The sequence below is a fragment of the Delphinapterus leucas genome, chromosome 7 (genome assembly GCF_059928025.1).
Source record: "Delphinapterus leucas isolate spDelLeu-1000000601 "Yukka" chromosome 7, BTC_Dleu_Yukka2, whole genome shotgun sequence".
NCBI classification, from domain to species: Eukaryota; Metazoa; Chordata; class Mammalia; order Artiodactyla; family Monodontidae; genus Delphinapterus; species Delphinapterus leucas.
The window spans coordinates 49,156,721-49,171,521 of record NC_143135.1 but is presented as its reverse complement, the minus strand read 5'-3'; the positions used below and the strand labels follow the sequence as shown (position 1 = coordinate 49,171,521).

Sequence of the window (14,801 nt, the reverse complement as noted above, 5' to 3'; positions counted from 1 at the left end):
TGCTCAAGGAAATTAAGGTTAAAAAAAAAAGTTGAGAACCAATGGAACAAATGTAGTGTAGCTGAGTTGAAAAGTGTGCTTTGGACTTTAGTATAGTGTTTTCAAAACTGTGCATTTTACATCATGACTGAGTACACACACATGTATAAGTAAATATTTACATAAAACTGAAACAAAAGTTTGCAAAATAATACTTTTTAAAGCATCTGTTTGCCCTCTGATAATCTCTTCTATTCCATATCCTTTGTCTATCCCTCCCTCTCTTCTCCCTTCCTCCCTCCCATCCTTTCTAATTCCCTTTACAGCCCACTGTGTTACTATATTTTACAGATCTGTGTGGATACTGTGCTGGGCACTGAGGTTACAGTGGTGAGCAGGCAGACATAGGTCTTGTTTTCAAAAATCTTTACAATCAATTGAGAAAGATAGACAAGAACAATAATATAATAAAATATGTTCAATATTCTAATAGGTAAAGTACAGGCTATAGAAGCCCATTCATTCAATTATTCAGAAGGTATTTACAGTCATTCCTCAGTATCCATGGGCATTTGGTTCCAGGACCTGCTGTGGATACCAAAATCCGTTTATGCTCAAGTGTCATAGCAGTCCCTCGGTCTCGGTGGGTTTTGCATCTGTGAGTTCCAGTTCCCCATCCAGGGCTCCAGCCAACTGCGGATCGTAAATTGTACATGATCCACGGTTGGTTGAATCTGTTCACGTGGAACCCATGGATACAGAGGGCTGACTGTATTCAGCATCTCTTTATGCCAGGAACTGTTTTAGGTACTGGGGATTCAGCAGTGAACAAAACAAGCTAAATCCCTTTTCTCATTGGAGTTTACATTCTGCGGTGAGTGACAGTAGTTAAGTGTATATAAGAAACAAGTAAACATGTAAGAATCAGTTAATTCCAGATAGTGGTTAGTGAGATGATGGTAGCAAAACAGGGTAATGTGATAAAGATGAATGAGAAAGTAATCTTGGTTTGTATCCTCAGGGAGGGAGCTGACATTTGATCTGAGCCCTGAATAATACTAAGAGTCAGCTATGTGAAGGTCCGTGGGCTGAACGTTGCAGGTAGAGGGAATAGAAAGTTCATATCTTGTAGAAGAGGCACATCCTTGGTCTTACAGTATTAGTAAAGTCTTCCTGAAGAGAGAGGAATTAAAAAAGACAGCTTACACCCAAGAGGAAATCAGACAATTAGTGTTCTAGAGGATTTCACAGGAAGAAGAGGTCAATGTGGGTTACAGTTGTTGGGGCAGGTTTCATGGATGTGGTGAGAGTTGAATAGTGAGGAGGAGTTAGACGTATGGAAAGGTGGAAGAGGGACTTTTAGGCAGAGTAAGGTATAAGCAGTGATATGGATGTGGGAATGGGAGGCCCTGTTGGGACTTAGGCTATTTCACAAGGAACAGTAGAGGAGATGTGGTACCAAATTAAGGAAGGCCTTGTTTGAGAGGATAATAATGTAAGCAGGGATTAGTGATATGATAAAATCAACATGTGGGTTGAAAAAAGTGACCAAGAGGAATGATAGGCTAGAGAACAGTGGCTCATTGGTCCTTCAGCCCCTTAGTGTGCCTCCACTTTCCAGTGTGAATTAAGACAGTTGCCATTGTACTTTCTGTCAGTTTCCTGATTAATTTGGCAGCTGCAGATTCTCAGTTTGCTAATATTGCCTTGTGGTCACCTGTCTGCCTAACCAGCTGGTAGAGCATTGAGGGCTCAGTCCCAGTGTAGGCCAGCTAATTAACTGTATTCCAGAGTTAAACACTGGCATATGTGAGTCTGGTTAGAAAAGGAGGTCACAGTGGTGATCAGAAAGAGAAGGGCTATCTTAGTTAATATATCAGTGTTTAAGAAAAACTAACTTGTTCTATTGGTGATGGGTTACTAGTGGTATCTTACTGTTTATTTATTCTTTATCAAACATTTGAGAAAGTCCTTGGGCCAGCCAGGACTTTTTGTTAGGAAGAGCAAAGAGCAATAGGATCTAAGTCCAAAACCATAAAAGGACTAACTAGATGAGATCCATATGTATATGCTTCCGTATCTCCAAAATAAAAACTAAGAGGTTGCCTCTGGAAGATTGTTTTGAGTTACAAATAGAAAGAAGTACTTCTTTACATGGTGTGAAGTAAATTCAAAATCACTAATTACTCTAGGAGAGTATGTAAGCCAAATTTATCATGAAGATGTTAGAATGGAGACAGGTTTATAAATCATTTAGCATTCGATAAATATTTGAGTACCTACTATGTGGTAGGCCTTGGTCTTTGGGCAGTGGGGAATACATTGGTACATAAACCGTGACAAAAATCTTTTTCTTTTTGGAAATTGTATTCTAGTGGATGCAGAGAGCCACACAATAAACAAATACGTAAGTAAAACATAGAGTATGTCAGATGACCATAAGTGCTATAGAGAAAAATAAAGCATAGAAGGAGCATAAAGAGGAGCAAGGCTGTGTTTGGGGCATTGCAGTTTAAAATAGAGTGATCTGGGAAAGCCTTATTGAGAAGGTGACATTGAGCAAAGACCTAAAAGAGGTATAGATAGCAAGGAGCCAGGGTTGCGGGGTATGGTGAGTGAGGAAGATGGGAGAGTAGGAGATGAAGTTGGGAAAGGGGGCACACAAGGCAGGTTGTGTAGGATTCTGTGGACTGTTGTAATGATTTTGACTTGATTCTGAAGGAGATGATAAACCTCTATTGGGCGGCAGTGGGTAGTGATATGATTTTGACTTAAGTTTTAAAGAATAATTCTGCCTGTCATTTGGACAACGTGGGGTAGGGAAATTTATTGCAAGAATCCATCTGATGTATAATGTAAGGGAAGAATCAGTATAGAATCCCTACTTTTTGAAGATGAAAAAATAATCCCTCGATGAACTATTGGGGGTCTGAATCTTTTATCTATGAAATTGCATTTCATGTTGGCCAATTTAAAAAGTTTACATGCTGATTACATTTGATTCTTTGACATTGCTATCTTAATAAGTGCTAACATGAATTTATGGTTTGATTCTTTAGATGGCCGCCAAGAGCGAGTTATGTTTGACAAAATTACATCTCGAATCCAGAAGCTTTGTTATGGACTCAATATGGACTTTGTTGATCCTGTAAGTAAATAGGCTTTATATCTTGGGTTCCTTGCTTCATGTGCTTCTTTTTACTTGTCTCTTATCTCTGGCCCTTCACTCACTTGCTCTATATTTTGGTTTGGCCTTGGATATAAAATGTGAATTTATTGCTTAAAACTTTCTTTTTTCCTGGGAATTCCCTAGCGGTCCAGTGGTTAGGACATGGTGCTTTCACTGCCATGGCCTGGGTTTGATCCCTCGTCGGGGAACTAAGATCCCTCAAGCCGTGTGGCGTGGCAAAAAAAATAAAACAGACAAAACAAAATGAAACAAAACTTTTTTTCTAAATCTTGTTCTGTGCTGTGAGTTCTGACTTTTCAGAGAACTATAAAAGTGAGCAAAGAGGAAAACTTGACATTAACATTTCATATTAGAGAGTTCTTTGAGTAAATTATTTTATTCATAAGTGGAAAAACTTGTTTGGAATTGTGGTCATTTGGGTAGAAACTGGTTGGAAATTTGCTTTTCTGTTATCTATGTAGAAAGAATACATTAAAGTAATATAAAGTAATATAAAAGTAATATAAAATAGATTTCATGGCCAGCTTTTAAATTAAGGAGAGCCAGCTATTCATAAGCAAGTTGCTGTGCTTTTCTCTTTCTATAACTCCTCTACTCTAGACCCTCAGCATCTCTTATCTAGACTGCTATCTGTAGTGGTCTCTGAAGTGTTCTTCTGGTCTTCCTCTCATCTTGCAGTCTTCAAATACATCTTCCACATGGCTTTCAAAATGATCTTACTAAACGGAGTCTCTAAGAACCTTCTTTTTTTAAACCCATACTGCCCCATCCTTATTTAGGTATTTTATCTGTACTACTCTAGCACTTGTGCTGGCCTCATAGCATTAACCACCTAGTATAGAAATTAATTATATGTCTTTGTCCTCCCCGAGAGTTGCTGGGGAGGCCTGTATCTTGTTCTTGTGATATCCACAATGCTTAACACATATATAATTAGATGCTCAATAAATATTGAATTGACCAAAATGGTCAAAAGAAAATAATTTTATACAGCTTTAAAATATGCTTATTAGAAATTCCCTTTTACATTTAGAAATCTAGACAATAATTAGGATAGTAGAATATTAGAGTTGGAACGAACCTGAGAGATCATCGTATTTCATCTTCCTTGTTTTATAGATAAGGAAGGTCCAAAGTGAAGGGGAGTGACTTGTACAAGTGAGTGGGAGTGTAGGAAGAAGAACCTAGGTATCTTGACTCGTAGGTGTTCTATTGCCTCATGCACACATTTCAGAGTGCAGGTGTGCTAGAGCTGACTCGAGCTTTCTAGGGTAGATTTAGTTGAAAAAGTCTATGTGTTTTTAGATCTGGCATGGTTATTAGCACACGGACGTTATTTTATTCTGAGTTCTGATTACTTGCCACATAGCACCAGAAATCATTTAGAAGACTTCACTACTCTTTTACTGAACATGAGTTAATTGTTGGATCTGAGAAGAAAGTGATCAGGAGCAACCTTAGCTTAGGTCTGAAATTTAATTGGAATAGATTTTAAACTAGTAATTACACACTTTTTTTTGAGGGGGCATGCTTTTGTCAACTGGGAAATGGCATTCATTTTCTGTTGGATTAATCTGTTTTTTTTGTTGTTGTTTTTTTTTTTTTTGCGGCTGCATGGCTTGTGGGATCTTAGTTCCCCGACCAGAGATTGAACCCGTGCCCCCTGCAGTGGAAGCTTGGAGACACAGCCACTGGACCACTGGGAAATTCCCTAATCTTTTTTTTTTTTTTTTAAAGATTCAGTAAACACATACATATATACAACATGGAATTTGTCTTTTTTTTTTTTTTTTTTCAGTACGTGGCCCTCTCACTGCTGTGGCCTCTCCCGTTGCGGAGCACAGGCTCCGGACGCGCAGGCTCAGTGGCCATGGTTCACGGGCCCCGCTGCTCCGCAGCATGTGGGGTCCTCCCGGACCGGGGCACGAACCCATGTCCCCTGCATTGGCAGGTGGACTCTCAACCACTGCGCCACCAGGGAAGCCCCGAATTTGTCTTTCTTGACTTGTGCATTGTGTGTTTTATTTATCTATGTATTTATTTATTCTTTAACATCTTTATTGGAGTATAATTGCTTTACAATGGTGTGTTTCTGCTTTATAGCAAAGTGAATCAGCTATACATATACATATATCCCCATATCTCTTCCCTCTTGCGTCTCCCCCCCTCCCACCCTCCCTATCCCATCCCTCTAGGTGGTCACAAAGCACCAAGCTGATCTCCCTGTTCTAGGCGGCTGCTTCCCACTAGCTATCTGTTTTGCATTTGGTAGTGTATATATGTCCATGCCACGCTCTCACTTTGTCCCAGCTTACCCTTCCCCCTCCCTGTGTCCTCAAGTCCATTCTCTAGTAGGTCTGCGTCTTTATTCTTGTCCTGACCCTAGGTTCTTCATATCCTTTTTTTTTTAGATTCCATATATATGTGTGTTAGCATCGTGTGTTTTAAAGAGGGGTATCTCTTACAGTACGGTCTTGAAAACAGTGAAATGCATTGAGGTTGAATGGGATGTGGAGCCAGAAGACTTAGATAGTAAAGCTTGGGCAAGTCCCAGTAACCTGGTTCCTCATGTAAAGTGGTGATAGTTATATACCCATCTCACAGGTAATTGTGAAATGTCAGAGAAGATCATGAAAGTTGAGATATTTTGTAATCTGTGAAATGTTAAAGAGGGAGTAGCCATTAAATTATTTGATGACTCAGCCCCAACTCTAACTTATATCTTCATCTCCTTTCATTGGAATGATTAAAGTTTGATTCATTTGCTTTCCCATACTTGTCCTTAGGTAGAATTGGGGCAAAATGGGTAAGTATGTAGCGTGAACCCTGATTATATAGAGAGAATTTGAATAAAAGATGGGGAAATAATTATAGAATCATTGGTCTGTTTTCAGCTGTTTCCCTGTGTGACTGTTAATCTCTGTAAAAGCTCTACTTAGATTTTAAAACTAACTTTCTTCCTTCCTCCCTTCCTCCCCCCGCTTTCTTTCTTTCTCTTTCTCTCTTTCTTTCGTTCCACACTTCTTCTTTGTATATGTAGTATGCATTTTCTAGCAGCTCTATTGGCTTATGAATTCTCATTACTAAATTTTCCACAGCCCACCATTCTGAAAGATAATTTTTCATAAAAGGAAGTTGTCTTTTATTTTGATATAAATTGATTGTTTTCTTCATTGCTCTCTTAAGGAAGCTGTTGGTTCTTGGGAAAGCACAAGTAATTCTTGGTTTTGCTTTTATAGGCTCAGATCACCATGAAAGTAATCCAAGGCTTATACAGTGGGGTCACTACTGTGGAACTAGATACTTTGGCTGCTGAAACAGCTGCGACCTTGACTACTAAGCACCCTGACTATGCCATCCTGGCAGCAAGGATTGCCGTCTCTAACTTGCACAAAGAAACAAAGAAAGTATTCAGTGGTGAGTCTAGAGGAAAAAGTTAGAAAGAATTTAGTATTTTCAGAAAATTTATAAGGGTACTAGAATGAAACCTTGAGTGTCAAAAAGAGAAATTCCATCTTGTTTAAAAAAGCAAAGTGTGCAGGTTAGTGGCAGAGGGAGACTAGAACTTCCTATTTCTCCATGCTGCTGACCTGCTGCATGGAAGGGTCAATGGATACTTTTCTTTATCTTTTTGTTTCTTTTTTTTTTTGAAACCCATCTTTAGATGCTTGGTGGTGGTGTGGTTGGAAAAAAGAATAATATTTATTGATAATTTCTGGGTTGAACAAAGTGTTACAGTCAGTCTTTTGTCACCATTAGTCAGCACTCCCATTTTATAGCTCAGGGAATGTGGGCAAAGGAAGGTTAAATAATTTGTTAGGTATATAAAAAGTGGTATATAAGAAGTCAGCTGGTAGACTGAGAGTAGAAATCTTTCAGCTTTCAATTCGAGATCTGTTATATGGGGACTTAAGCATTATATCCCACTCTTCAGTAGATTTATTGTAAAGATATCAGTTCTCCCGAAATTGACTATGGATTCAAGTCAAATTCAGTCAGAATGCCAGCTTTGTGTATATGTGTATTATATGTATAAATGCAGAGGACTAAATACTGCTGTGATGTCTGGAAGAGAGAGGGCTTATTACTAAATGTGCATTTATAGAAGTAAAATGCCTGGGATGATAGGTTTTGAATTTTAAGTTGAGTGTCTGTTTTGTTAGGATAAAAAAAACTTGAGAAGAGGTTATAATTTCTGTTTTTCTTTATTTTCAACCAGTAATTCTCAATGGGGTTTTATGTCAGAATCAGCTGGCAGTCTTTTTCAAACTCCAGGAGCCTATGCTCACTCTAACTCTGGAAGATTTAGCTTATAAATATATATATTTCCTTATATATTTATTAGACGTGTGTATGTTCATTGAGCACTTTCTGTGCTAGGTACTAAGGTGGGTTGGGATGAAAAATGGTTGAGAACCACTGTTGTAAACTGTTACCTGAAGATTGAATTAGCTGTTAAGTGATTTTGATATTTTAATTTTCTGTTGTTTTGTTTTTAGATGTAATGGAAGACCTCTTCAACTACATAAATCCACATAATGGCAAGCACTCTCCCATGGTGGCCAAGTCAACAGTGGATATTGTTTTGGCCAATAAAGATGTATGTATAATGCTTTGGTGAAAAATTTTTTATAGATTTTTTTTTAAGAAAATAAGCACATTTTAAAAAATTTAAACACTACAAGAGATAGAGGCAAAAAGTAATTCTTTCTCCTTCTCTGAATCCTAGTTTTCCTCTCTAGAAACAGCAACATTTTGTCATTTTAAAATGTATTTTTCCAGAGCTGTTCTGTAATACACGTATGTGTACCTTTATTTTTCCTTTTAGTGGTAGTGCACTGTGCATACTGTTCTTTCTGTTACTTTTTCACTTGCAAGTATATCTTAGAGATAGTTCTTTATTAGCATTTATGAATTACCTGCATAGAATTCCATGCTATAGCTGTATCATCATTATACATATATATAAGAATTGCTCTAGTGATGAATATTTGTTTTCCATTTTTCACTGCAGTGAATATGCTTGTATGGTAGCGCTTTACTTGTAGATGAGTGTATTGGTAAGGTAAATTCCTTAAGTGGAATTGCTGAGCCAAAGAGTATATACATTTAAAATTTTAGTAGACATTGCTAAACTGACTTCCAAAAGGGTGGTTCAGGTAAAATTTTGAAAGATCTTCTTGCTCAGCAACTTAAAAATTATCCATTTGTGTTTCAACCCCTTTCTTAACTACATCCCAAAGAACAGAAGGGAAAAGATGGGTAGGTCCAGCCAGCCCTTTTGCACACAGGATTTATTTACCATGGATATCCGCACAGATTAGAAACCACTTTTAACTGTAGGTAATAGAATGATTAGTCGGCTGTCTCTAAATATGTATCTGATGTTAAAGAGACTGAGAGGAAACTGAGTTGTGTGTTGTTCATATGTATAATCTTGAAGACAGGTGAAAAACAAAAATAAAATGACGACAGCAAAAACCTGTATCTAAAAAATAAATATTGATAATCAAGTATTTCAGTTCTCCATTTTTCATGCAAGGCCCCTACCTGTCTTTGGCAACAAAGATGCCCTTAAAAATTTAAGAGGAAGGGAAGAGTTTTGCTTTTCTTTTTTACATCTTTATTGGAGTATAATTGCTTTACAATGGTGTGTCAGTTTCTGCTTTATAACAAAGTGAATCAGTTATACATATACTTATGTCTCCATATCTCTTCCCTCTTGCGTCTCCCTCCCTCCCACCCTCCCTATTATGGTTTTCATTTTATGACAACTTATACTAGTCTTCCACTTATGGAATCAACATACAAGTTTCTTTCTTTTTTTTGGCAACGTCCTGCAGCTTGTGGGATCTTAGTTCCCCTACCAGGGATTGAACCCGGCAGTGAAAGCATAGCGTCCTAACCACTGGACTGCCAGGGAGTTCCCACAAGTTTCTTTTTCAAATAAACTTATTAAAGTCAAAAAAAGTGAGAATGAAAGTCTTAATAGAATGGATGGTAGTTAACACAAATCATGGAGATGAGATGATACCTGAATGAATGGAATTTGGAAAATGTTGAAATATACTGTGTAAAGCAGTATTTCTCGGGCTCTAGAGCGCGGGCTCAGTAGTTATGGCGCACGGACTTAGTAGGGAAGAGTTTTGTATAGATTTTTCAAGTCCTTGGACATGGATCCTTATATGGAAATACTGATAGTATTTTGAAAGACTGGCTCCACATTTCTCTATCCAAAATGATTATTTGTACCTAAATTGCTTTTGTTTTCTTTAAATGGCTCTATAGCCTACAAAAGCCTGTAACAATGGCCAGTTCTGCTTTAAAATATTACTGTCACAGCAGTAGCTTGTTTAAAACCTGTTAAAGGACCATGGATTTGATGAGCCTTAGAATTAACGTAATTATTTATCTTATATATTGTTATGTGCAGTTTAAAATGGAAGATAAAAATACATATTATTAATTATATGGCTCCGATACTTTTGGAGTAATAGCTAATCTAAAAACATGTTTAAGGGTGATAATATAGTCCCTTTTATGCTCATGTTCTTTCCTTCTTCAGAGATGTACTGTAAACATAATAGGGAAAGTTTGGTAAGTCATATGTATTTTTACTTATATACAACTTATACTTAAATGTTTTCTTCTAGTCCTTTAATGTACATGTTTTTAAACCTAATTAGGATACTCAATTTATATAATTTTTTTTTTCTTGACATCAGGTATGGATTTCTATTCTATACTAAGTAATACTTAGTGTTATCTCTTTTATATTCTATGTCAATTTTAGTTCTGGAGTCAGGGCTGAAAGATACCAGAGTTTGTGAAAATAAATCTAATTATCTTAATTATGGACTTTTTTTTTTTACCTTCACCAGCGCCTGAATTCTGCCATTATCTATGACCGAGATTTCTCTTATAATTACTTTGGCTTTAAGGTAAATAATGGGTTTCAAATGAGTGGGAATTCCTCCTTGGATCAGGAAATACGGGTTTTTGTTTATGTTTTAGTGATATAATTATAGAGGTAGAAATTTGTTGGGAGTCGGGGGACCTGTGGGATTAGTGGGGTTAGAGTGGTGGTGGTTGTTTGAATTAAGGAAAGATAGCTTATTCATTTGCAGTTTTCAAGTTTTCCAAATATTACTTCTGGATACCTTTGGAGTTATGCAGGTAATTTGCCAGAATGATTCCATATTCTACTGTTTATGCAACAACTGTTTATTGAATTCCTACTATGTGCCAAGTGCTTTTCTAGGTACTTTTGTGTGGATAAACAGTATTATGTAGTGATTGAGAACATGAATGTTGGTGTCAGACCACCTGGGTTCAAATCTCTGCTCCATTTCTTATTAGCAAGATACTTAATCTCTCTGTCCTCAGTTTCCTCATCTTTAGAATGGGGATAATAATAAAATTTCAACAGCAAATTCTCTTGAGGAGTGAATGTGTGTGCTACTTTGATCAATGCCTAGCCTGTTATAAGCACTTCGTAAATGTTAACCATTATGATGTGGTGATGAATACTACAACATCTGCTATTAACATTATACATGTTAACATAGAGCTGGCTTTTTCCAGAAATTTTCAGGCAGTCTTTTCCAAAACAAATAGCCAATTGATAATGTTCCAAGCTAAAGCTAGTAAAACGAAATATGCTATTCTTGTCATTAAAGATTATATTAAAAACGGAGAAGATTTAAAAAGATTGCCTTATTGTGAATGATATATCTACTATGTCTTTAAAAACTATGCCCTGGAAGTTTTTTGTTGCTTTGCTTTTTCTAGACGCTGGAGCGATCCTATTTGTTGAAGATCAGTGGAAAAGGTGAGACATGAATGTGTTTGTGTGGTACATTTTCTACTCATTATATTGAAAATAGAGCTTTGAGCTATTAGCCTTAGCACTTCTATTTAAACTCTAACATTTTAAACTTCAGGTTTAGTTTATGAATAATTTTGCTGCTTATTGGTGTAAAATTTTTAAAATTGTCTTTTGATGTTCCTTTTTTTGACTCAAGTACATATCTCAGCCTAGTTTTTCTCACATGTCCCATTATGTGAAAATTCCTCTTTTGTTTTTAGTGGCTGAAAGACCACAGCATATGTTGATGAGGGTATCTGTGGGCATTCACAAAGAAGATATTGATGCTGCTATTGAAACATACAACCTTCTCTCTGAGAAGTGGTTTACCCATGCCTCTCCCACTCTCTTCAATGCTGGCACCAACCGCCCACAACTTTCTAGGTATGTGTCATCTATAGTCGCTTTTAATGTTCTGAAATGCTTTTGCTAGGGAAATAAACCTTGACCTGAAGAAACTAGGCAGTTCATCACTTAAAAATTAATTTGATATACTTTTTTTTTTTTTGCGGTACGCGGGCCTCTCACTGTTGTGGCCTCTCCTGTTGCGGAGCACAGGCTCTGGACGTGCAGGCTCAGCGGCCATGGCTCATGGGCCCAGCCGCTCCACGGCATGTGGGATCCTCCTGGACCGGGGCACGAACCTGTGTCCCCTGCATCGGCAGGCGGACTCTCAACCACTGCGCCACAGGGAAGCCCTGATATACATTTAATCGCTCCTGTTCTGATTAAATGAGATTTACTTTCTGGAAAGCTCTCTTACTGCAGTGTGGTAAATGAATTGAAGAGAGACAAATGCCGATAATAAAATTTTAAACATGATTGTGGTGATGGTTGTACAACTCTGTGAATATACTAAAAACCATTAATTGTACACTTTAAATGGGGACTTGTATGGTATGTGAATTATATCTCAATAAAGTTTTTTAATAAAAGTAAATACTGACAGTAATTAGAGGACTCTAATCGTAGTCTGTATGAGAGATTATGGTATTTTGGGTTAGGGAGGTGAAAGTAGAGATTGAGAGAAATAGACAAATTCAGGAGATTTGGGAGGTAAAATTGATAGAATTTGATGATTTGGATATGAGTCAAGAGTGGTTCCTGAGTTTATGGGTAGAGTAACAGGATTTATTATGGTGCCATTTTCTGATAAAGGAAACATTGGAACAGAGTCTGGTAATTTGTAAAAAAAAAAGACTAATACACCCTAAGCAAGTTTGTTTTATCCAAGGAACTCAAGGATATGCTAACATCAAAAAGTGTATTAATGTACTTCATTGCACTAACATTTTATATCATTTAATACTTTCATAATAAAAAAACCTAGCAAAATAGATACAGAAAATAACTTCCTTTATTTGGTAAAAGATAATCCACTAAAAACTTAGATCTATTGGACCTCTGTTTTCAGCATTGTAGTGGAGGCCTGAGCCAGCATTGTAAGATAAGAAAAAAAAAGATTGGAAATGAGGGAACGAAACTGTAATGATTCCTGAAGAGCATCTACAGACAAATTATTAGAATTAAAAAGAGATTTCAGCAGAATATCTGGATGTAAATTCAACATAAATTAATCAGTTGAGTTTCTGTATTTTAGCTGTTAGAAGATTTAAGTTTAAAACATATCATAATACTGGAAGGTACCCAAGAATAAATCTAATGAAAGGTGTGTAAGGCTTTTAAGGAAAAAATTCTAAAACGTAATTGAAGGACATTAAAAAACAAATAAATGGAGAATGATCTTATATTCATAAATGGATTTAATATTGTAACAATGTCAGTTTTTTCCAAGTTAATCTATAGTTTCAGTGTAATTCCAGTCAGAATTTCAACATGCTGATTCTAAAGTTTATATGGAAGAGCAAAATGCTAAGAATAATCTAGTACTGCTCAAAGATATCAGGTCCTAATCCCTGGAACCTGTAAATGTTACTTTATAAGGAAAAGAGTCTTTGCAGTTATGATTAAGAAAGATCTTGACATAGGGAGATTATCCTGAATTATTCAGGTGGGCCCTGAATCCAGTAAAAATATCCTTATAAGAGAGAGGTTGAGGGAGATATGATACATACAGAAGAAAAGAAGGCAGTGTGTAGATAGAGGCAGAAATTGGAGTGATGTGGCTACAAGCAAAGGAGCCACCAGAAGCTGGAAGAGGCAAGGAATATATTCTCCCCTAGAGCCTCTGGAGGAATGTTCTTAATTTTGACCCAGTGAAACTGATGTTGAACTTCTGGCCTCCTGAACTGTGAGAGAATAAATTTCTATATTAAGCCACTGAGTTAGTGGTATTTGTTAGGACAGCTACAGGAGACTAATGTAAATAACAAGATAGTTTTGAAGAAAAAGTCCTACCAGATTTCAAGACCACTATAAACCCATGGTTTGTCTATCCCAGAGTAAATACCATACTTTGTGATATTTACTCTGGGATAGTATAGTATTTGCTCTGGCCACTGGAACATAACAGAGAGCTCAAAAAGAGATTCAGGCTTATATGGGAACTTGATGAATAACAGGGTGTCATTGCATTTCATTGGGAAAACAGTGCTAAGGAAATTGGTTATCCTATGGGGAAAAGTATAATTAGATTTCCCTTCTTCATGCCATATATAGAAATAAATTCAAGAGAATGTGAAAGTAAAATCTTTTAGAAGAGCATATAGAGAAAATAAATATTTTCCTCCTCAACTTTTTAATATGAATTTCAAACATTCAGAAAATTTAAAGAAAAGGACAGTGAACTCCACCCATGCACTCACTTCTGCCTAGATAAAAAAATTACTAACATTTTGCCATATATATGTATTTTTATCTTTAAAGTTAAAAAAAATTTTTTTTTGGCTGAGTCATTTGAAAGTGAGCTGCAGACATCATGACTATCAACCTAAATCTTGATAGATTATATATGACCTCAGAGTAGTGAAGAATTTCTTAAAGTAGATATAATAAGCAAACAATATAAGGAAAAATTGACTACATTAAAACTTAAAACTTCTGTGAACCAAATACAGTGAAAAAAGTTTCAGACTGGGAGAAGATATTTGCAATGTATGTTAACTGTTGAAGGATTATAAGAAAAAGACACAAAACGAAATAGAAACATGGGCTAATTTGTAGAAGAAACTGATTGGCTAATAAACACGTGAGATGATGATAAACTTTGCTGGTGATTAAGAAAATGAAAGTTAATATCATAATGAGATATTTCATACCCAACAGATTGATACAAATTAAAAGGCTGATAATAGTAAGTATTGGTAAGAGTGTGGAACATGGGGAACTCTCATGCATTGCTAGATGGAGTATACGTACCCATTCAGTTTGGAGAATCTTTAGTAAAGTGGAACACATGCATATCTTTTGACCCAGAAATTCCTCTCCTAGGTTTATACCCTATAGAAATCCTTAGACATAAGCACAAGGAGATATGTTTAAGAACTTTCACAGCAGCATTGCTTAGAATAGCAAACAAATTGGAAGTAATCCAAATGTCCACCAGTAGGCAAATGGACAAAATATATTGGTATATTCATACAGTGGAATACATTACAGCAGTGAAAATAAACTAGTCCTCTGTGTATCAGTAGGAATGAATCTCTAACACAGTATTGAGTTAAATAAAAGTGGGTTACAGAGAGATAAATTAAGATGGAGCCAGAAATTTCAAAAATGTGGAACATATGTCAACGCTAAAAGAATGTAGAAAGGCATGGAAATGGTATATGATTGTAATTAGGTTATATTTGTAGTGTCTTATTT

General features: G+C 36.4%; 1 protein-coding gene across 2 annotated transcripts in view; it reads left to right on the top strand.

Annotated features, from left to right (window-relative positions):
* The window catches only part of RRM1 (ribonucleotide reductase catalytic subunit M1), a 34,774-nt gene that overhangs the window by 2,597 nt on the left and 17,376 nt on the right, over positions 1-14,801 (top strand). For both annotated transcript variants that reach the window (XM_089915239.1, XM_022565781.3), the window contains exons 2-7: positions 3,039-3,127; positions 6,409-6,586; positions 7,669-7,769; positions 10,051-10,110; positions 10,961-11,000; positions 11,258-11,420. In XM_089915239.1, coding sequence (XP_089771365.1) covers positions 3,059-3,127; positions 6,409-6,586; positions 7,669-7,769; positions 10,051-10,110; positions 10,961-11,000; positions 11,258-11,420 — 611 coding nt within the window. In that variant the 5' untranslated portion in view covers positions 3,039-3,058. The remainder of the gene's footprint in view (positions 1-3,038; positions 3,128-6,408; positions 6,587-7,668; positions 7,770-10,050; positions 10,111-10,960; positions 11,001-11,257; positions 11,421-14,801) is intronic.